Consider the following 25,017-nt stretch of genomic DNA (forward strand, 5'->3'; position numbering starts at 1 on the left):
GCAAAAACTGCTTCACATGTAATAACAGACCATTTACAGTCTCGATCCCCTTACTCTATAAAGTAGACCTCCCCATTCTCGGTGTAGGCCATCTCCCAGTTGTCAGGCAGAGGTCCCTGTGGATCCTCCGGGGGAGGATGGCTCAGGTGAGAGTGTGTCTGCTGTGTGCTCTCCGTGATGGCCGGTGGTGAGGGGGTCGTCCCAGTGTAGGGCGGTTCACTCTGGCGTGGGATGTAAGGGCGCACCGAGTGATTAATCTCTTCAAATTCACTGGAGTCTCCTGGGGGGTGACGGGAAAACAAACATGGTTAAGTGTTAGGAACATTTTGCAGGCTGGGAACACTTTCAGGAACAAAATGTAGCTGTGAAAACGATGTGGTGCCGCGAGAGGTGCCTCGATACATGATCGGCCAAAAATGGCTTTCACAGAAACTATTGCTTCCAATGCTAAAACAGCTCCATCACTAATTTGAGTGGATTTTCAATGAAGTTCCACTAAACACAGGATATATTTTAGCAAAGCTGCTAACATGACAGGCTGAAGAAATACATTTATGAGAGAAAGGAACTGTTTGGAAGAGAATGACTAAGTGTATTTCCATAGTAATTTCTTTTGTTAATTTTTTTAATTTATTTTCTATTTATATTAATAGTTTTAATGATGTTGCTGAATTTTTTTTCATTTAATATAATTTACTGCATTGCTGCGTATGATCTGGGTTTTCTATGATTAGCTAACTTTGTGTTTTTATTTTAAGTACCTTGTAACACTGGTTTTAAAAAGATACTATAGAAATTAAGTTTATTATTATTGCTATTATTATCATCATAAAGTGATTTTTTTTCATTCACTGAATTCCTAAAATGTAAGCAGCTCAAATACTTTCACTAAGAGTTTTTTAAAAAGCCACATCTTGCCACAAGAAAGCCTCAGAACTCAATTCCTAAATGTTAACTTTTTATCTTGGACTAAACACTCCTCTGCTGCAGAATAAATCTGTTCCCCCTAAACCACTTCTCACAGCTAAATGGAGATGCTTGCTTCAGTTCAGGCAGTTCACACCTCACACCACGGCCTCTGAAGTGTGATCACCTGGCTTCCTGTTATCTCATTTCACACCCACACTTGACTGGCAGCTCTCACAATCCCAGACAGCAAATAAACAAATTTTGGTCCCACCTTGTAAAAACACATGGCAGAAACAGCTTCAGGGTTGCGGCAACCTTCTAATGCGTACTGACCCACTAAGGCACAAGAGGAAATATTGAGAAATAACAGCAGTGAATCTGTTGAAATCCCCCTTTAAATAGCACCCATGTCACTAATATGCTTGACATTGATAAAATAAATTCCCCTCTAACTCAAACAAATAGTAATAACATCATTTATAATAATTTCAGATACAGAGCTGGTTTAGTAGTCTCTGCTGCTCGCAGCCAGGTGGCACTATTTTACATCTCTGGACACATGGATACAGGCAGATGTAGTCAAACCTAGAAACCACTTACTCACCAATCAAAGAAGCTCTTGTATTCTGCAGCCCCTCACACCTTCTCCTGCTCTCCACCTTCTTTGTGCTCCTTCTCCAACTTTTTCATTTTCTGAGCTTATCCCCCGTCACAAAACACAAACCTCCCTTGCTTGTCTGTGTCTCTGTCTCTCTCTCTGTCCAATCCTTTTCAGTCTTGCCCACTTCTCCCTCTCCCAGTCACTCCCCCTTTCTCTTTAATTTCCTGCTACCTTGTCTCCACTTCCATCAACTCCCACTTCATCCATCGCCACTCACATTCTCCCTTTTCCTTTCCTTCCATGCAGAGCCAGGATCACATTCTGGTGTTATACTCAAAGCTAAATAAAACACAGCGTGTTCTCAGGTTGCCACTGCAGACTAGCTCTGCAAGCAGCCGCCTGTGTGCTAACTGACTTGAGGTCTATTTACTTAAAAGGAGTCCACACCAGCTGAGAAAGCATGTGAGTCATGATGTAAGGAGTTAACATACAACAGCTATTATATTAAAGGGATAGTCAGTCACATGACTTCCGCTGAAAAGTTGCATGCTTAATTGTGAGAAAGTAGAAAAACCTGAAATGTTGACGAGTGAAGCGAGCTCGTCTTTACACACTGTGTTTGTTGATGCCAAATGTGGTGCCTTAGTTTGGCTGTTGCGTGTGCGAGGATGCCAAATTTAATTTAGTTTGGAGGCTGCTGCCAGCTTTGGGGCCTGTCTCGGCCTGGTACGCATTCTGTGTCCAAACAAAAGAAAAAAAAATTGTCTAAATACATTTGAGATGGAATTTGTGAACACCGGGGTTCTTGAGTGAATTGTGCCTCCACACTCTCATTGTGAAAGTGCTCAACAAACAAAATGCACAACTGTGCTTAAATAAACATCTACAGAGGAGGAAATGTGCAGAGTGTTTGGTGCACCAGTGTAAAGACTATAGACAAACAACTGAGAGCCTGAGGGAGGTTCAGAGGTCATAGGCATAGTTGCACAACATAAGTGACAAATTCATGTAGCATTGTTTGTGTTGAATTTATGGTGTGGTAAAGCAACTATAATAATCAATTTATCCATCTGGTGTTCTTTTATATTCATTAAAGCTAGGGTTGGTAATCCTGAAAAAAGCTAGCAAGAGGATGCTACACTTCGAAAATATGCAAGATGCATCCCACCCTCTCCCATCGGAGCGCCATTAACAAAACACACACTACCTGACAACTGCTAGAAGCTGTGACTAGCTATCTAGCTAACTTCTGACTATCATCTCTGCTTCAGCTGTGTTTGTCTTTCCAGCTGAAGATGCCAGTCGCACTTTGAGAGCACGGGCCGGCAGGTTAATGAAGCCATTTTCAGACGTGACCTCTGGGTAAAATCCATGTAAAGAGTTTGTCTTTCATACATGCACAACACAGTGGGAGGTTCTTTGCATAGACGAGTTCACAACAGTATCAAATCCTCCGTGTTATTCAAGCGAGAAGTTGAGCAGCCGGGTGCAGCAAGCAGAGACAGGAAGTGATGTATTAACTCAGTTGCGTAGATCACATGATCATGTTTACAGTACCCAGACCCCATCGTCAGCTCTTATCACCACGAACTCTCTTGACATCTTCACCTTTGTCTTCTAACTGCGTGTCACAGCTTTTTTCACCACAAGCTGAGACATTTTGCGCCTGTTGTTTGTTAGAAGCGTAATCAACACCCCCACTCAGTCGCGATTAATCCAGCTGGGGATCACCTGCTGTTTTCACACATCAACTTCTCCTGGAAATCTACAGACATCATACTAGGAGATCAGGCGGATAAAGTCCGTAGAAAAATAGTGTCTTGGACATTTGCGTTGACACATGCCCCTCCTCCAGAGAAAATACGGAGAATCTGTGGAGTCCAGTGCATGTCTGAAAGCAGCTCGACAGACAGGTCCGCCAGCCAATCATGCCAGACTTCATTTATAGATGGTTACCAGGCCGTAAAGAGGATTTCAACAGATGAGACAACTCATTTCAATAATTTCCAACCCTACCTTTAATTAAGTCAGAAACATGTATGCAGTCACAAGAGAGAACAGTCCTATGATATATCTACAAGTAGTTTATTGTGCCACACCAATAAACAATTATGTTTCACATAAAGAGATATTTCAACTATTTAGTGTTGCATCTGCATGAAGTTTGGGGATTTAAGAGACACAGATCCTGACTTTTCTCTCTTGTAACACTTAACATCATGTTAAACCATTTAACCTGTCACTTTACATCACAACTGAAATCCTCTGCTTTTGTCTGATGTTTGACATCTGACAAAAGTTATTTTCAACCAAATTAAAAGACAAATTTCGCAGTCATCAGTGCAGTCTCACCGTTGTGTTATCATGTTATGCGCTTTCATCAGCTTGTGACTCTAGCATCAACTACAAACCACGAAGACATGCATTAACTCCACTATCATACATTGTACTTTGTTCTCCTTGACGTCCAGACCTGTGCACGTACCTGTAAAGCTGCTGTTCATGTCAGGGAGGTCCTCGTCGTCCTCCTGCTGCTGCTCTCCGGGCCCTATTCCAGCATTGTGCATATCATTGTAGGACTTGGAACGTCGGGGAGTGGAGTGCTGCGAGCCTGGCAGGCTACCACTGAGCGTGTCTGGCAGTGGGGCATCACCACTGCTACCGCTACTGCTAATCACTTTCCCACCGGGGGGCTGCACCGGGGGCTTGGGCGTCCCATAATAGTTCCCTAGGCAACGGAGAAGAAGGCAGAGAGGAGGGGATTAAAAAAAAGACAGATAAAAGAAGGGACTTTTAGCAGGAGGACAAGAGAGAAGGGGTCAAAGGTTGGTGTGTGTGTGTTGGAGGGGGTTTAGTCATAGCCTTTGTATGCAAATGGGGAAGCTGGAATTGTCTGTGGGAGAATGAGAATCCCTGAAGTTGAAGTTTCTTTCTGGTTTGGTCCAAATAAAGTTAACAAACAACAACAAAATTCAACACCAATTGCATTTTCTGCCATTTTCCACTATTATAACTCAATTTAGTTCATATTTTGTGAGTCAAAGTTGATAAACTTGGTTTTCACACACCACAACCAAATGTTTTGCATTCACTTACAAGGGCAGTGCTCGTCTAAGTTGTCTCAAAACATTTAGTGAAGCAGTTTGCAGCTAAATTGTTCTCCAACCTAACAATTTCAAAGGAACGAGCACCAAACATGCAAAGCTTATTTTTTCCCCCACAAAGAGTTACTTTCATCTAAAGTAAGGCTCGGCAAATCTGAAGAGACCGTTGCCATCGGAGAAACACAACATCAAGCCAACATCTTAATGAGACACAGAGCTATAAGCATCCAATATATAAAGGCAGCAGGGAAAAAACGAGCGTTTTACTCCGGCTCCAACTACAATAGATTTGTTGGCAACAGACTTCAAAATTTAAATCATGAGCAGTTCTGAAAATATTCTTTTAATGTCAAATCCAGTTAAAATGTTTAGCCTGGGCCAAACAATGAGGAAAAAATTTAACAGCCAATTTTTTTTCCTGAACCAACCTACTGCTGAAAAGAGACTGCTAGTCATCTCTCCAGAGGAGTCACAGTTTCAGTTGGACATGCTGGAGCAGAACATAAATCCTACAGTCAAATATAATGATAGAAATATTCAAGTGGGATGATTTAGATGTCAGTCATCCAATAACATAATAATGTCTAAAAGCACATGTTGAAAGTCGGTATATTCTTTTTTAATAACACCTCCGAACATAGACTGAATTATAACTGATTAAAAGCTGAAATATCACCCCCTTTTGCACCAGTGAGTCATTCCCTTTTTCCATCATTTCTGCTTTTTAGCGCCTAAACACAAAAGCGAGCCAACGCTGGCTTTGGACTCTGAACAAAATATTTTAATTGTGCACCAAGCTCACTCGACTGATTTAATTAAGTGGCAAATACCAATGGGAGTCCAATTTTGTCTGATTTGTAACTTTGGTTTCAGCTTATTTGTGGTGGTTAGCAGCCAACAAATCTCTGCAGGATACACTGCCCCCCCTCTGATCTCTTGGATCATCCCACCTCATCTATGAAACCAGGTTCTGGCTCCATCTTTGAGTTCAGCACAGACTTGGAACTTAGAAGCATGATCTTATCAGACGAAAGGATTTTTTTAATGCACGTAGATGACTTTAGCTTTAGAGGAAGTAGTGAGCTTGTAGAAGTCCACTGGCTTTTGTTTGCTGCTTCTGTTTTGCTGTGCAAAATTCATTGTTATGGAACAGTGAACAAGTTAAGTGGACAGAACAGACACTTCGATAATCTTTATCTGAGTGAAGGAAGGTGCTCCTTGGTAGTGTCATTGTAAACAGTCCTTTAGTTTGGTTTATCAGCAGAGCAGAAGTGTTGTGTACTGTATGTGATGCTCAACCTTCTTAAACCGGTTTCAGACTTGACCTGTGGGTAAAATCCGAAAGATTGGCTACGGAGTTTACCTAGAGGTTATTTCACACATGCACAAAACAGTGGGAGTTTTTCTGCAGATGCATTCACAACAGCAACAAATCATCTGCAATATTCAGGTGAAAGGGGGAGCACCCGGATGCTGCAGACAGAGACAGGGAGTGGCGTATTATCACTGTAGAGATCATGTGATTTTCTTGGCAACACAATGACACCTGTATCGCCTCTTATAGAAACAAACTCTCGTTTGTGTTTTCTACGTGTGTCGCTGCTTTTTTTTACAACCCTCCTACTCGCTCATGGTGAATCCAGCAGGGGATCTCCTGCTATGTTTACACATCGGATTCTCCTAGTTTTCTACGGATTTTATGCTAGGAGGCCAGGCGGAGAAAATCCGCAGAGACTGTGAAGCATCTCACTCACCCAACTGGTGTTTTCCAATATGTCCGAAAGCTGCTTTCAACAGCCCCTGTAGAGAGGAGGTAAGCATGTTGCTCTGGGCTATCTAACCTACATCTATGAAGAGGGCAAAAGCAGGTGCATACCAAAGAGAAGGGACTGGAATTTTTCCATTTCAGAAAAAGTACTCCATGTCTTCTTGCTGCATGGGGATGACCACTAAGCATGTGCACTGTGGTCGGCATGTTTTTGGTTGGAAGCAGAGCAGGAGTATGGCTCTCCCCTGCTGTGCCTGCACATGCACCTGTACAGAAGAAGGCTGACTGGCCTGGATGAACACAACAAGCTTGTTTGCTGATAATGTGGTGGTTCTTTTTGAAGAACTCAAACATTTTGCTTGAGTAAAAGTACAAATAAATAGATACAAATATACTCAAGTAAAAGCAAAAGTGTCCCATTAACTTCTTCTACTTGAGTAAAAGCTGAGTGTATGCTGAGTGTTCTTATTTATGGCTGAGTCTTGGCCTCTTCTGAATCCTGTTCAAGTGATTCTTCTTCAACAGTGACGCTGCAGCTGCAGGAGGCGGGTTTAATGTTACCTGCACACTCTCATTGGATCAGTGGACCAGTTCCACTCTCATTATTGATTACTTTTAAAAAATATTTAAAAAAAACATGAACATGTAACCTAATGCATTGTAAAAATGCTGTGAAATGCAAAGTACGGATATTTACTGATGTGTATAGTGGAGTTAAAGTGAAGAGTGTCTGAAAATAAAGTAGATACATTTACTTTAGTACAGTAATGAAGTAAATGTACTTCGTTGTAGCCCACCGCTGCAATGAACCATGGGTGGGCCTGTGTGTTTCTGACTCTCACTAATACAGTCACCAGCTAAAAAATACAACAAAACCAAAGAGTTAACTTCAATGATGATTGCATGAGTCCCAAAGTACTTGTCACATACAGATCGCAACACTCCTGGCTGGAGGTACAGAGGGACTTGTCTTGTCCCAATGAAGTTAAATGCTTTTCTAAGATTTGGATGTTTATTGACACAGACAGAAACGGTAGTAATTAGGGTCTGAGAGCTCCAGTGCACATGCATTTACAGCATCCAGTACCTTTGTGATATTAAGGGGTTAATTTAGTTATTTTGACTCACATGTCAGAAAGTGCAACTAGATTATTGGTTAGATTATTGAAATATTTAACTTTTCCACATTGTCCCACTGTGTGCCAAAATGCATCTGATGTTTAATTTTGATCCCTTATATTTCTAGATGTTCTTTAGTTTATTCTTATAGTTCCTTATAGATTTCAACATAATTCACATACTCTATTTTAGGTCAGCAAATTTTGCATGACAATAACAAAATGGACAAGCAAACAACAACAAAAAAAGTGCATTTTCCTGTTACTGCCTTTAAGTATTTCACCAAACATGTCTTTAGAAGAACTCAGATCCATCCTGCTGCTGCAACCGCAAACAATTCCTACCCTTCCAGGTATGAGTGTAGGGGTTTCCTAATAGCCTGGTTAGCAAACCCTCAACTATATCTTAAGAATTTACCTCAGCTAAGTTAATGTGTGAATTTATTATTTACCTTCATACGTTCCTATCTCCAACAGGGTCCCACTCTTTTCCAATTCCAGGAAGTCCTCCACTGAGAGGAAGTTGTAGTCCACGCCACTAACTTCTCCTTCGCGTGGGGCACGGGTTGTACCTGGAAGACAAAAATAGAGTAGACATTTAAAAAAATGCAATTTTCTTATAGAGTAGAGATACCAAATGAAAATAGGAATAGCAGCTATTTCTCATTCCTAATAGTAAATACATTACAGAGCTCAACAGTGTGGTTCTGGAAGTAAAAATCCCATTCATTTTCTGAATAGAGGTTTTGCTTGAACTATCCAGTGAAGACTTATCACAAGCTATGAGATTTTAAAACAATGATATATTCTCCTGTAGAAGCCACAAGTCTGTATAATATGTCAAAGACAAATACTACACTATGCACACAACTCATGTAACCTCAGGTGGAAAATGTTTACCACAACGGCAAAAATGATGTCACCTACTACACTAGGTTACTACACCATGCTCTATATGAAACACCATATTCATACACACAAGACAGTGAAGACACAAATTACAACATATTGCAACACTATACTAACAACAAGGTTAATTAAAGAGCGCAATGAAAGTCCTTGGAAATGGATAATTTGCAATTGTTTATGGGATACGTAGTTCCTTCACTCTTCAAACAAATGTGCACACATACACACAGCTGCTCAGCCTGGTTCCAGGCTTAACACTACTTAAACTGGATTTTCTGAAACTTTAACAGGGAAAATAAATGGGACATTTACTTCCTGAACCAGAGCCGTTGTAAAAGTGGTTGTTTATGTTACGCCCATTTTCACACTTTCAAATTTTCCAGATTTACCAAATTAGACAGGGGATCACAAATAACGTGGTAATAAGAGCATCTCAGAGCATATATTGCTTCACACTGACAGCAGGCTCTAGTAGGGAGATGATCCTTTGTTGCCTATGTGCTACGATCTTCCCTCACACTGGGGTAAAGTGTTAGGTAGTGTAGTAGCACTTGGGTGATCCTGCCATATGTTTGGGGTGTGAATGTGATTGTTTGGCATGTAGCAGGTGAGATTGGAGCATTTGTCGTCAATGGCTGCTGAGATTTGGCACGTGTGGCGTCAGTGGTGAACAGCTTTACAGCACAATGGTGAGATTACAGCACTGCAGACCCATTGTAAAAGTCACTTTTTTATTTTTTACATTTTCTTCATTCATTCATTCTTCTTCATTCAGCGTTTCTATTCTTTAGATTGCTAACTCACATTTTCCACACTTTTCTACCACTGTCTGACAGTACTAATGTTCTCTTGCTAGGCATCTCACTCTCAACTACTCTAATTGTATCCTACTTCATTTCCTTTTCTGTCATTGCCTTAAGAAACTGTTCAGTTTTATGCATCTAGACAGCGCCACTGAAAAATATCTTTCTCCTCTTGCTTGTTCTGATAGACATCTATTCAGCGACAGCAGAGGTCTTTCTAATCTTCTTGGCTTTCATCCATCTCTTCATCTACCTGTCTTCTCTCCATTGGGTTGCTGGTAAAAATAGATGAGTGGGGAATGTGGGGAGAGGCTCCCATTGCAGCCGCATTCACTGACACTGGTGATAAATCACACGTGAGGATCTTAACTAAAGCAAGCATGCATTACACGCAAGCGAGCATGCGACATATGTAGAGAGGCAGGCATGTTGGAGACTTCTGGGGACACTGAAGGTTTATACACAATATTCTTGACATGCATCAGTTCAATCAAATAACTGCCACAGTCTTTTATGATAACTCTATTTTGAGCTACTCAATGGATATAGCAAATCTTCGTGCAATGATTTAAAGCCCCCTTTTCCACTGGTCAATAAAACTAATATTTGGATTTTGTCTGTAGTGGGAATTGATGCAATAGGCATTCACTACTGGGGTCAAAAGACTATGCAGAAGACAGAGGTTTTTACTGGCTCCATCTCCGATCAACACTGATGGAAATATACACCCAAGGGAATACATCGATTTTTTTCTCCTTCTATATTTGAGCAGTCTAGATGCTGACGCTGCACTTATTCTGCGTGACATTATTACGCACTTTCAACTTCATGTAACACTGGCAAAACTGTGAGTTGAGAGGGCTTCTCAGTTTCTGGTGCATTTGTGACATCGAAACTCGCTGCAAAAAAAAAACAGGCAAACTTCCCTTCTGGCAATGGGAAAGGAGTCAGTCACCTTTTTAAGCAGGTTTACACATACAAAAAAAACTGTGTATTACCACTAATTTTGTAAAAAAGATTTGTGTAAAAGAGGATTAAATTGAGTATTTGCTCATTTATATGCCCAAAAATCAAGTGAAAATTGATTAAGGGTCTTGAAGTCTATTCAACAAACTGCATCAGGCTCTGAGTCTTTTACAGAATGTCAAACTTGGGGAGTCATCCACCTAAGCTGAGCCTTCAGCCAACTGTCAGCTCACTTCCCACACAGAAGCCTCCATTGATTCAACTCCATTTGCTGCTCTTAGAAAACCAAACAGGAAGTGGAATTGTGACTGGTGTTTCAACGGAGATACAAACGCAGAGGCCTGGCACAAAACCAGGAGTGAGACACTGTCATTGCTATAGGCCTAATTAATTCAATAGCCCCTTCCCCACAAAAGCACCATTGACTAGGCTGTGAAATAGAGTTTCACAGTAGTTGAGAGTTCGTCACACGGACTCCGGCCTGGAGTTGGGATTGGGGGAGCTGAACGACAACTCTTCAGAATGTTGACCTCTAACATGCAGACAAAGATGGAGAAGGAGTGAAGCTACCAAGGCAAGCAGGAGGAGCATAATCCTGCAAATGGCACACACAATGAAGCCTGGGAGATTTTCTGTGAGGGGGTTCGTCTAGCGCTGGCTGACTCGTGGCTTAACAGCTCCAACATCTTCACCAGCTGAGATGGATGGGTGGGCGTTGTATAAAAAAAAAAAAATATCATTAGCATTTCAAGAAGATGATCAAGGATGCAAGTGTCGAGTTACTGGCAGGCGTACTGTAGTGTGGGGAGCTTGGAGCCGCTACAGCTGCATCTAAACACATACATGCCCACAAAAACAATATACAATAAATATACTGTAGCTTGTAACTGTGTAACACACCACAATCCAGGATTGTATGTTCTTCTCACAAATAGATGAGGGAAAAAACAAAACTGATTTCTCAGTGTTCATGCATCATGTCACTGGGTTTCAGCTGTTGCTAGGGACAACCCAGCAAGGATCGGAAATACAGAGAGAGATGTGGGGAAGCAACATGAAGAAGTTTGTCCTCCAGTGATGATGCTGTCCTCTACATGGTCTCCTATGAGTTCACAACACCCTTTTTAATTCTACAACAGAAATATAAAGAAGCACAGAGGTGTAGCTCAAAGGCCTGGTCTATATGAAAAAGCATAAATGATGCATGCAGGAGGAAAATGAGGGTTGGAGAAAACAGAAGCAGAGAGAGGTGAAAGCGAGAAAAATACACAGAGCAACATTTACATGGAGTGCAAGGATCGAGACAGACACATTTTCATTAGGCTTGTAGTCAGACTAATTAAATGGTGTTTGTAATAGTGAGGCTTGAAAACCATCAAGAACCAATGTTTTTGAATGATGATCAAGCTCTGTAGACTATTTCTGTAAGATACAGATCACAACCTGATGAATAAATAACTCACTTCCCTTAATGTCACATCATCAGAGTTTCCCTTTCATGTTGACTCAGTTGTAGGGCTCGGCCATATGACTTCAAATCAATATCATGATTATTTCAAAGTTTTACCTCAATAACTATTAATGAACAATTATTTTATGACACACACACCCTACCCCCATGGAGCGCATCACTCTGCACATTACTCAGTGTTGGTCAACAAGCAACTCTGCTCCTCTGCTCTTTTCTAATCACTCACACGTAGAACTGATCTTTGTAAAAACCTGTTGAATTCATAATTATGTGTTCATGGATAAATGGGGCTTTGCTTCTTGTGCAACAATGGAGTTAAAACACTGCGCTGAGTCATAATCTGCAGGAGGAACTTCTCTTCTGTCTGCAGGAGTGTGTGGCTCCTCGTCCCTGTCTTCACACAAACTGACGATCACAATATTTAGTTATTAATAGAAGATGTTGGATCATGAATCTAAATAATATTAACTTATATTAACCGAAATAAATTAGGTTGGTTAGAAGTAATAAATGTCAGTTTCAATACATTTTTGGTTAATTGCCAAGCCCTACACAGTTGCTTATTCTTATGCTTAACGGTGCAAATTCTATAAAACACTGTGCTTCAAGACATTGATCTTTCACACATCAGCCATGTTTTCCTTCTGTAAACATCTTCATAACCCCTATGTCAAACAGGTGGACTGTGTTTATGTGCCACTAAATATGAAAAATATACAAAATTGAAACATACACATATATAAAATGATGTGTCTTTGTTTTCTAAAACAAACTACATTATGAAAAAGAGTCCAACCAAACTAAACGTAGCTTACTTCTTTTCAATTTACCAAGCATTTCTAAGAAATTCCTCCCAAATTGTCAAAATATTTGACTAAAAGCAGGAAAACTTCAACGATGACTCATCACTACAAGATCTGTATTTGTTGGAGGGCCTACAAACTCATGTTTGATATCAGTCAAGTTGCAAATGTTAAGTAGCAAGAGAATTAGCCTGATATCATTTGAATCTCTGTAGAAGAACAGCAGACAGTAGGGAGCCAAAGTGTATCACTCTGCTGCGGATCTTAAGATAACATTTTGTGAAACTGCCATGTTTGTGGCATACTAATTTGGTAACACTCAAAATTTGAACTGCGGTGAATCAGCAGCTTAAAATGAGCTCGACACATCCGTTGCTTGTGTCACTCTCTCTCATCTATCCTCTCATTCGTCCCCTCACACACACACAGACACAAGGCACAGTCCAACGCTACTTTTTCCCTTGGGCAGTCCAGCAGAGAGTTGACTCAGATGCCAACAGTCACGCAGCGAGTGTTATGACTCCCGCGTATGTGCATGTTTGGCATGCAGATGTACATGTAAAGAGCTTGTAATGGTACAAAAGGGTTGGGATGGAAGCACCTTATGTTACAATCAGCAGCTGTTGCACAAAACATTTGTGACAGTGGGGAGGAGGTGCATGGCCACCAACATGGTTTGTGTCTTAACGAGAGCTGTAGGTGGAGGGTAATCACCTCATGGGGATTAATGCAGCATAACGTCCAGTACACATACTAAGTTTCAATACTGAGAGATGACGAGAGCCAGGAAAAGATGAAGAAAAGCAGAATTAAGATTTTAGGATGGGTTTGCTCAGAAAAGATTCCAATGGGACACAAATATTGTTCTGGTTTTAGGATGTAAACTGTTTCACAGCTACAACAATTAGTTGATTTATCAATTAGTCGATTGACAGGAAATGAACAAACTAATCTGACAATCAATCTTTGGTCACCTAAGTCAATTTCCAAGCAAAATGTCTGACAAGTTTTAGTTCTAGCTTCTCACATGTGAGGAGTATCCAGATTAATTGTAAACTGAATATCTCAGGTTTTGAACTGTTAACTAAAACAAGAATTTGGAATATATATCTTTGGAATGGAAAATTATATTAGATATCCTTCACAAATTTCAGATATTTTATACACCAAATAATTAATTGATGAAATAATCATTGGATTAATCAATAGTAACTAATTGCTTGATATCTGCAGCCCTAAATTGTTTGTTAAACCATACACACTTGGTAAGCAGGGCTAGGATTGAGACAGAATAGTGTTTAGTATGTAGAATGCTGCGATCAAATCTATTTCAAAGGTTTCTTTCTAAAGCGAATAACAAACATTTCAGAGTCAACGTGACCTTGGCACTGACAATCAAAATGTTCTTCTCTTCATACAGTATGTCGGGATTGGGCTTAGAGAGCATCCAGTTACACCGTGATGTCTTTCAAACAACAATCAATACACGGCAGCAACTGGACACAACCCTTGTGGTGACCTTGGCTTTTCCAGTTTGTCTACAACTTCACTCGGCTGACACAGGATCAATTTCAGATTCTCTTCTTTCTGACGGCTTTTCAACATCTCCACTGAGCTGACTGAACCGAGGCGTTCGTGGTTCAATTCAAGAACAATGATGAGGACAACAGCTGTTCAGCTAATATTCCACAAAAAGCGTCTTAATCTACTTTTATGAGAATAAATTAGACATAAAGGTGTTTGGATTTCTCAAACGGAATAAACAAGTGTAAAACCTGAAATAGACATTGTGATTTAAATACAACAGAACAAAATGGAGTACCTTAATGTGCTTAATATATGATCTGTACCGCTTCCCTCTTCAAGTAACACTCTCTGGCAGACAAATCCAAGCACCTCATCTATATTTAATTGATGGCAGACTATTTTAAGGGAGCATCTGCCCTTCCAGTGGCATCATAGACTCAGACTAAGGTTGCTAACATTTGTGAAGGCAGAGGATGATACTAAGGTTAGATCTCAAAGTACAATGGAAGTATAAGAAAGACTCAAATGGATGTATCATTCAATCATGATTCCCTGAGACACCTTCCACAACACAAAGAAAGACTGAGATGAATTACAATCACGTCAGCCAGGCTACTTCATGTATGAGGACAGGATGCAGTGAAAAATAGCTCAGCCTAGAAACAACTGAGTGTAAATGACAAAAGAAAACACATGGCATTAAAATTAGCCTTTTTTTTTTTACTCAGTGGCATCAAACAGATGAAAAAAAGTAAAACGGAAGTCTAAACAGGCACACGTACAGGCACAACCCAGCTTCTAAAAATAACCATGAGGGAAAAATCAGTTTATTTCCTACACTTGCGTCCCCCCAGAGCAATAGAGCACCCTGAGCCCACATATCCCCCAGGCCTGCCCTTGTATTTCAGCTGTGACCTACATTTAATTCCCTCCACAAGGACAATGTTGGGCTTGACTCCTCGGACAACTCTGGGAGCTGGACTGGGAGCTGAGGAGGGGTCTTGTTCGACATCTTCTTTAGATCCAGTGTGGTTGTGAAGCGTGGCATCTTTCAAAAGCGTGGCCTCGTCTTGCTCAAATCGTACAGTTTTCTTGATTTCTAAAGATGTAATCGACCCAGACTTAACTTCCTCAGGCATATTACCACCAGTTTTTTTTCTCTTATTGTAGCGTCCAAAACACCCACAAAGGTTCAGAGAAAGAAAAGTGAACATGTCTATGTGCTGGTGCAACCAAATCAGACAGATCCAAGTTAGTCCATGAGTCCAAATATCCTTTGCTGTTCAAACTGTGGTTCCACAAAGGCGAACTGCAGCAGCAAAATTAAGGTATGCACCTTTCCTCTTGGCACAAAGAATTTAAAGACATCATCTTGATTTGAGCAGTCCAAATTTGTTTTCATCCTTTGTGAATCTTGAAGACCAAAACATTCCTGAAGACTATGGTAAAAACATAATCCAAGGTTCGTGTCACTGAAAGGTTGCTCCGTTTCAAACAGAATTCTTGTCATTATTTACCTAAAGAAAAAAATACACAGACGCACCTATAGGCCCTGAGGGTTGGAGGGGGGTGAACTTAGCTCAAATGTAGTGTTAAAATAACACAAACACATGAAAGGTGAGCGCTGTGTTTCACTGTGTTGGTTAATGGATCCATTTAATTCTCTTGTTGCCTGAAACTGACAGAAATAAATGCTAATCTTCCCCCCCAACAATCACTCTGACATTCCCACATATCATTATGTATTTGATGAAGGAACTAACAATTTAAAATAGCATTGGGGTTAATGCACATATACACTTGATGTCACTGATACTGACCAAACAAGTTAGTCAGGTTATCACCTATGATACTGATATTTAGGATGTACCTGAAAGCAATGTTTCAATAGGTTATAAATAGTGACATTAGTATGTATATTGTGATCACACAACTCATTTTTTGACTTTAGCAAGCTTCCAAAGTAAGCCCACACTACACCAACAGATACACAGACTTCAGTATGACCTAGTTACAAATTGTCTTCAAAAGTCAGAGGGTTCAGAGAAACAAAATGCACAGTAAGGTGCAGGAACAAATTTAATTCAGAGCTCTGTGGGGTTTTTTCTTGGGTGACTCCAAAATACAGGGATGAAAATAACACAGACAAAAAAAGATGACGTGTTTTACCATATTGTTCATGATCATTGTCATGAGTGAAAAGTAGGCCATCATAAATGTGTTTGGCAACGATTCATTATCATAATTGTTCTATTAATAGGCCCGGCTATTCATATTCAGCTTGTATTTAGGCATCCGGGTCATTCAGGATGGTAGTTATTCAAAAGAGTGCACTTTAAGCAGTTTGCTGTTGACATGGAAACAATGGAAGCACTCACAAGCTGACAAGGGTTAAGGAAATTTTTGTGGATAAAACACGTGCATCACTGACAAAATATTGTGTACAGTTACATGTATGTACAAGATCAGAGCTAGTATTTACAAAGCTTGATTACAATTTCCATGAGCGTGAAGTTTTGGATATAGAACAGGAGAATCTCCGGCCCCCGCTCTATCACTCCTTTCTGCTCCTATGACTCCTCCACTTCACTCTTTGCTTTCTGTTCATGCTTTGTTTATTCCGTCTTTCGCTGCTCCTCTCATTTGTTCCACTTCTTTAAATCTTTAAAACACTAGCGACTCCCTTCTCTTAATCTTTAAGCCACTATTCATCCACTCTTCCTTTCAAACAAAGAATATTAAGAAAGTTAATACCACAGACTCCTCCACCCATCCTCTGATCTGATCATTTGTGTTTTGGCAGATGTGACAACTGCCTGTGTGGCCAGGCACAACCATCCCTGCTTTTGGGTTTGACTGGAGGACATCTGTGGTTTTTCTCGAGTCCTGCTGGAGCCCAAGCTCAATTTTTGCCACCCAGATGCTGATGATGTCATATAATTTAAAAGTACATCAAATACTGCCTCATACTTTTAGGCTGCCTCACGTATTTTAATGATTTGTGGTCCTATGATCCAAATGGAAAGGACAATGATGATTCTCTACTATTTTTAATGCAGTGAAAGAAGAGTTTTTTATTAGAAAAAATAAATTAATGTATATGTGCCATCACCCATAAGCCATATTGATGCCTTTATCTACACTTCCACATAACATTAGAGTCACATTGGGTATATAGAAGCAAAGTCAATGACGCAAAAAACCACGGATGTCATTTTTTTTAATCCATTCATTGTTCTCTCATCAAAACCTGGAGTACGACTCCTCTGCTGTCCTCAGTCTGAGCACATCTCACGCAAAAGAGTCAAGCAAAGGGTTGAAGCAGTGGCCCAGTGTGATATGTGCGCTAACAGATCTGGCTTCCTCTCTGATAAAGATAGGTGCCTCAATATACAGCAACCAAATGCTTCCCCTTAGTCTTGCCTGTATTAACTGCAAAAGAAATTGCTCCATGCACTGAATCACGCTGCTTTGAAATGAAATGTGATGACTGTGTTTAAAGGCAATCGTAGTAGTGGATTGAATTAGCCTTCAGTATGTCTTTTACTGTCCAGTCAAACCCATTACACACATGCCATCTTCTATATTTCCTACAATGAAAGCATGCCATATTCCTCAGCACCTAGTCTGCAAGGTATTTATAGTTTGTGAGGCTGAACACAGTACAACACTAATGGCGGTAACATACATAGCTAAATGCATCATACAGTCACATCTGGTGTAATCTGGTAGACATGGTTTTTCAAACTGACCACACTTTACTTTAGCGTCTATCTTGCTGAGATAAGTGACCACATAAAGAATATTGTATGTACTGTGGATGGTGGACGATTCATAGAGAACATGGATAACATCCCTGTCTTGAAAAGCTGGCAACAATCATCCACCCAACTGTTGTGCAGAAGCTATTACAGAAGCATTTCTCCAAATCTCCACAATAAACATACTCTAATGTCAAGCTGGCCAGCCAGTCCACATTTTCCAAGAAGATACTGAGGCATGTCCTCATGGATCATTTTCAAGACACATGCTACTGCACGCACGTGCACGCACACAAACACAAACACAAGTGGAGGGGCGAGCAGACCGGCGTCATATTCCAAAACCAAAACAGATCAAGCCACCATCTTGGCCGGTGTTAGCCTGCCAGTGCTGTTTTTTTGCATGAAACTCACACTCACACACACACTCACTCACACACTCACACACACAAAAATGCAGGGAGGTGTGAGGAGCTGACTGGGGTTTGCTCGGTCGGCAGGGGGATGGAGCCATCTGTCCCAATAAGGGTTAATCCAACCAAAAGCACAGGCCGCAGATTCCAGCATTTTCCAGTCCTTAAATTCCTGACTACATCCTGGCTGCTTGTTTAGTTTGCTTTGCCTGATTTGATTTATTTTTTATTTTTTTCACTGATGAATCATCCCACCTGATTCTTTACATCCCAAAATATATGTAAGGAGTCTTACTTAGTGGCAAGGATTTAAATGTTGGAGAGGCAGTTTTTTAGTTATGGCTACACATGCCTTTCATTTGAGGTGTATGTGTGTTTAGGGGGGCTACTCTTGCTGCTGGCTAAAGGAGCCTCACACACACACACACACACACACACACGCACACACGCACACACGCACACACACGCACACACACGCACACACGTACAAAAACACAATACGATCAAAACAGGCCTTTCTCTGGACCTGTGACATGCTCCGATCTTTTCCCTTTTCTTTCAGCTCTAAATGACTCCCATACAGAAGGCAGTGTAAGAGAGCAAGAGGTATTAGAATAAGAAACAAAAACCTGAAGGGCCAGTCGTGCAGTGTAAAGCTAAATCAACCAGAAATCTGCCTGAAAATGCCCCACGCACACACTCTCAGCCAGCCTTTGTCTTTATAGTCCAGCCAGGAAAAAAAAAAAAAAAGCACCACAGGCTTCAACCTAACAGCAACATATAGAAATGGAAAAGAAAGGCTTTAAAAACGATTCATTTAAAAAAGGGGCGGGGAGGGAGTGGGGATGGAGGGATACAGAATGGGGGTGTTGATGGTGAGGGGGGGGGGGGGTCATCCAGACATGACATGGATTGAGAAAGAAGAGAAAGAGGAAGAAGGGAGGGAGGAAAGGTAGGACTGCTAACCTTACAGCATCCTGGAAGCTCCAGACAGACACACAGGCAGACGGCAGTTTGCAGCTGGAGGTAATGGCTTCCAATATGATCAAGCATGTCAACACATCACAGCCCTAATACAGCCATCCACCAGAAACATACTGTTCATGCACACATGGGAAGTGGCACTTTGAGCACATACAGAGGAATCAAAGGGGGCCACTGACATCACACAGACGCACGCATACCTGAGACAGACAGACACAGACACACACACAGCTTCCTTTTGACCACAACACATCAGCCTCCATTACTGCCAGCGATGTGCCTCCGTCCTCCCCGCTCGGTTTCTGATGCCTTACGCCTGATGCACAGCCATCCTGGCCGCCTGCCTGCCTCTCCATCTCTCTCCATCCCAACCCCCAACCATTAAATCACGGCGACCCTCAGCGTCCCTTCTCCAAACGCCCAAAAACACAAACACATCATACCTCAGTCAGGGAGCCCGTGGTGGTGGTGGGGGGGATTTGTCTTCCTTCTCCTACAGTCCAAAGAACAACAACCACGTCGATCAGGAGAAAAGAAAATCCAATCAGGTGTGAATGAGTGGAAGGAAAACCAGTGCAGACTCACAGCTCCTTCTCCTCCTCACCCTCCCCTTCCTCCTCCCATGCGTCTGTCCTCTGTCCAGCTTTGGCTTTGTGATGCTAAGCTAATAGGAGCTACGCTAAGCAGCATCCACATTGGCTTATAATGCTCTCCGTCTCATACACACACACACACACACACACCAGTGCTAGGCTTCTGTCTCCGTCTCCTTCTCTCTCTCTCACTGACTGAGCCCTGCTGTCTCTAGTCTCACAGGCTTCTACATGCACCCGCCCACCTCCCCCTTTCTCTCTCACTCCCTCTCTCTCTCCCTTTCTTTCACTTGGTTGTTCACCCCTATTCTTTCTTGTCCTCACAGAGCCCATCGGTTTTTTTCCCTCTACCTCCTCTCCCAACACCTCGGTTTTCTTTCCCTCCCCCCGGATGGTGATGTCCTTACACGCACTAACCCGTGTTCTCAACGTTTAACAAGTTCAATACTAGTCATCCTTGACCAACATGTAAAGAGGACAGAAGTCAGGGAAGGAAACGCAGAGGAAGATGGGGATTGCCTGGGACAAGTGCTGGGCTGGGAGGCATGGACTGAAGTGAGGCTGGAGCAGTGTGAATTTAAACACAAACACGAGAAGATGAGTGCCAAAGTTAAAAGGTGTTCAATTTCGGCAGATGCATCAAATAGGAATGAGCAAAATGTAGAGCCCCAAATGAAGCAAATTAAATCTCAGTATTCACATAAGATTCAAGATGAAAAACAAGAGTCAAAGTGGTCAACTGGCACGACTCTGCCATTTTTATGCTCTATGGTCAGAGGAGGGGGTTGGGAGTGAGAAGATGTAAAAGGGTGGTGGGTCAAAGGTCGTGTGATGTTCCGTTCCATACCTCAGATAACCCTTAAATATAAAACTAAATTGGCATTCCAATAGTTAAGATTATTCAATGATGTCAGCATACCTACAAAATTCCCTTGGTGTGAGAGTGTGGTGTTGATGGACTCTATTGTTCCACAGTGCAATGAGTGGAAGAAACAAAGGAGCAACTCACAGCTGGAAAACATTTAAAGTAACAGTGAAGTGTGGTGAGTCGACTCCAGTAACAGCTCAGAAAACAAAAAGATTAATTGTTAAATCTTTGGATGAAATGTTGCCTACTCATAAGTTCTACTTTGGCAGTAACTTCTCAAAGCCACAATGTAATTGATGGATTTCATGCAGAGTACTTAGCATGATTTCCTTTTGGTACAAAACATTAATTACTGTACAAACTAACTGCCAAAACAGCACATTTTTAACTCTTTTGTGACATCTCATTGTTGAGGATCTTAATGCACAAGTAGGCCTTTTCTGAAAGTTATACATATTAATAAACTTGGTAAAAGTGCCTCACTGGTTAATTGTACCAGTGTTAGGATCTTCAAATGAAATACAGGATGAGCTGCCATTTCTGCAAATGGAAATTTTTCATGTCAAAACAGACTCATATCACACAGAGGCACACATCTAAATTTAGAAATACATTCCCTCCTATCTCCATGCCTCCGTTCGATAAGTGTGTGCAACAGTGTCAGTGATTGAGTGTGTGTGTGCATACAATACATGCACCAGAGTGTGTGGGCAGGGCTGTTGGGTGCTATGAATCTGGGGGATTTCTCCCATCATTCACTCTGCTTGACAACCTTTCTTTGACTCCTGCTCATGGTGTGTTGGCTACAAAAAAACTCCCTCAAAAGCATCAGTTCAACTCCTATTGTTTCCCTCCCAGCGTCTGTTTGGTCTACCTGCTGCATGCTGGGAGCCCCCACAAATCTATCTAAAGCTGCTTCCAGACATGCATTAAGCTCTGGAGATCCTCCGGAGTTTCTGCAGAGGAGGTGTATTTGCAAACTCCAGAGTTTCTACGGACTTTCTCCACCTGGCCCCCTAGTACAAGTCTGCAAAAAGTCCAGCGGAGCCAATGTGAGAACACAGCAGGAGATCCTCTGCTGGATTCACCACAAGCGAGTAGGGGTGTTGATGACGTTTCCAACACGTTTTTCTAACAACAACAATGACTCTGCATGAAGAAATAGCAACACACGTCAAGAGAGTTTGTGGTGAAAAGAGCCGACGCTAGTGTCAATGTGCTGTACTCAAAGTCACTCATCTCAGCAGCTGAATTAATACATGACGTTCTGCCTCTGCTTGTTGTACCATATGGATTTGTTTCTGTTGTGAACAGAACACAGAACCTCCCACTGTATAGTGCATGTGTGATAGAAAAACTGCGGAGAAAGTCCAGACCCTATTCTCCGGACCTTCTTCGAGGTTATGTCTGAAAACAGCTCAATGTGGATATCAACACATTTGAAGCAGAGAGATTGGACCTTTTAGTTGTATTTTAATGTTAATAGATAGTAAATGTAGTCTATTCAAAATCAGAAGGCTATTCTATTCAGTAAGGAAACCAATCCAATACGGACAATATCAAACAGTAGCCAATGTGAAGGAATAATTACCACATGCCAATTCTCAATTACCAGCCAAGTATTTCATGTGAGGATCAACAACACTCCCTTTTGGACACAACAAAAATGAAGATTGAGCCAGGAGGTGATTAGCTTAGCTTAGCACAAACACTAAACAGCTAGCCTGGTTCTATTCATAGATAACATTCGTTTTAAACAAACAATACACAATGTAACAACAAGTGAATTTTAGGAGCTGGTCGCAGAATTTTATGACTAACTTTTGCGTTTCTTCTGGACGAAAACCATGTGATCTCCGCAGCTGAGTGAATGCGTCACTTCCTGTCTCTGTCTGCTGCACCCGGCTGCTGCACCTCTCTTCTGAATAATTCACAGGATTTGTTGGTGTTGTGAACGTGTCTGTGAAGAAAACCTCCTGCTGTGTTGTGCATGTGTGAAAAATAAACTGCGGGTCAAGTCCGGACACAATTCTCCGGACTTTTTCTGCAGCTAAAGTCTAGATTCACTGTTTTAATACCAAAATTGTTTGCAACTGTGGACATTATATCAGCAGTGTGCTGGAGTCCAGTGCCGAGCAAAGCAAACAATGTCATATGTGCAAAACAGTGTAGAACTGGTATGACAGGAAGGACTCGTCATTAACATTTCATGTCTTGTCATCCCTAATCTAATGCATGTCATACTGTTGACACACACACACACACACAGTATCTGACTGACGGTTTCGTCTTTCTTGATTCACCACATTTTGCTTTTCAGGAACGGCGCAGTCATTCTCACAGTGAGGGCGTTTCTTTTGTTCAGGTGACACAGTGTGAATGAATCTGTAGAAGGTGTCTGTAACCTCACCAAACCAACAGCAGCTTACACATCACACTCTAGATGCAATCACACACACAAACATGTACATATCAGACCACACAGTTATGTCTGGCACAGCCACAACTCACATCATGTGTTCATATGTTTATGTTAGCTTGACTAGCTAACCACAGCCAGCGTTGATTGGAGAATGTGAGTGTTTTTGCATCCCTCCATCCCCTCTCTCTTCCTCCTCTCCACCCATCCCCCCTCCTTTCACCCCACTCCCACACCCAAACTCCACCCCACCCCCATCTCCAGCCCCGAGGCTCCAGCTCCCGCCTCCCTCTGAGCTGTCCTCTTAGCCTATATACAGGTTGTCCAATCGTCTCTGCTGCCCGCCCCGCGATTCATCACATTGTCGCACGTGCACATGGACGCGACCCTCTTCAAACCTCGCTCATTTGGGAAGCAAGTCGTCAACGTCACAACAACCACAGCAGGCAAAGCTGCAACTCGCCTTGATGCAGGCGAGACCAGAGCTTTCAATTCAGGGCTCGCATGCACAGAGTGCTGAGCTCATAGAGCGTATAGACCAAACAGAAATCCCCCTCCTCTTCTTCGTCTTCTTCTTCCTGCTACAGCTCTAAATGACTGGCAGGAAAAATGTGATGAGAAGGAGAGCGATACAAATGGAGAAAGGGAGCAGCAGCAGCGAGAGGCAGCGGTGTCATGAGTTGGGGGGGTCAGGAATGAGAGTGGGAAAGGGGGGTGGAGGGTTGGCGAGGGATAATGGAGATTGGGAATGCTGAACGTGCGGACGAGGGTGACCACAAGGGAAGCTGATGGACGCCTCGGCTGATGGGGGGAGGGTGGAAGAGCTGTGGCTCCAAATTGTTTAAGTGTTATGGTAACATGAGTGGAGAGACTGAAGGAATGGCTAATGGCTCTCAAAAGTGTTGAATGAGGTATAAACATGTTCCATTGGTTATATTTGTATTACAAATCAATTTTAAAATATGTGATATATCCTGATAACTACTTATGAACATACTGACCATCACAATGTTTTTCAGATTTTTAAACTAGCCAAAAATAACTAGTTTTATTGTTTAATTTCTATGTTTTTGCATGAAAACCATATCTTGGTTTTTGGTTTGCAGCGTATTGCAACACTCACAGCATGCCACCCCCCAAAGCTAGACTTACCACCCTGAGGTTGTATGGCTAATAACCAGTGCAGTTTCAGTCTACATACTTTTTCTCAGATGCATACCAGGTGTCTGTGGCCTTTACTTTTGACTTCTGAAATCAAATCAGTTCATCTATGAATCTCAGTGACAACCGGTCAAAATGTGAAGACATTTCCTCAAGACAGACTTGAGATATGATGTTAGAAAGGCCAGTTTGACCTTGAGCCTTGACAACCAAAGCGGAAAATACCTAAGTCTATGTGAACATGTTTGTCAAATTTGAAAGAACCTTCTCAAGGCGTTCTCAAAATAAATGAGTTCATGAAGTAAAATAGGGTTTTATGTTGTCACCATGACCTTTTTACCTTCAACCACCAAATTCTAATGTGTTTATCTTTGAGTTCAACTGAATATTTGTACCAAATTTGGAAAAGACATTCCCGCTAGGTGTCATTGAGATATCGTGTTCACAAGACTTGGATAGAGACACAACCAGAAAACCTCCGGCCACTGGCACACAGGCAACAAAAAAAAAAAACAGTTTGCGGTGATTGTAAAGCTCAGTGAGGGATCAAGTCCTGATAGCCTCCACTCTGACTCCGATTGGTTGTATAGGGTCCCGATGTGAGGCAGGTTGGAGTTTGAAGAGCGATGCCACATACCTCCACAAATATTAGTGAAGCCACTTGGCGCCCAGTGAAAAGCAAGGCAGAACGTGTTGCATTGTATTACAGACAACACATGGCATCTACAGAGTCTCTAGGCTAGCACCGTGACTTGGCAGTAATTCTAGTGCACTGGGAATTATCCATTCCAGAGAAGTGGAAGAAAATGCCCCCACAAGAGTGTAGGACACACAAACAA

The 25,017-nt window shown here is 41.7% G+C and overlaps 1 protein-coding gene across 11 annotated transcripts in view; it reads right to left on the reverse strand.

Annotated features, from left to right (window-relative positions):
• The window catches only part of magi1b (membrane associated guanylate kinase, WW and PDZ domain containing 1b), a 132,425-nt gene that overhangs the window by 45,809 nt on the left and 61,599 nt on the right, over positions 1–25,017 (reverse strand). For all 11 annotated transcript variants that reach the window (XM_069511186.1, XM_069511152.1, XM_069511157.1 and 8 more), the window contains exons 3-5: positions 7,953–8,072; positions 3,996–4,238; positions 55–280 (exon numbers count right to left, since the gene is read on the reverse strand). In XM_069511186.1, the coding sequence (XP_069367287.1) occupies positions 55–280; positions 3,996–4,238; positions 7,953–8,072 (589 nt within the window). The remainder of the gene's footprint in view (positions 1–54; positions 281–3,995; positions 4,239–7,952; positions 8,073–25,017) is intronic.

Source organism: Paralichthys olivaceus, chromosome 2, assembly GCF_024713975.1.
Source record: "Paralichthys olivaceus isolate ysfri-2021 chromosome 2, ASM2471397v2, whole genome shotgun sequence".
NCBI classification, from domain to species: domain Eukaryota; kingdom Metazoa; phylum Chordata; class Actinopteri; order Pleuronectiformes; family Paralichthyidae; genus Paralichthys; species Paralichthys olivaceus.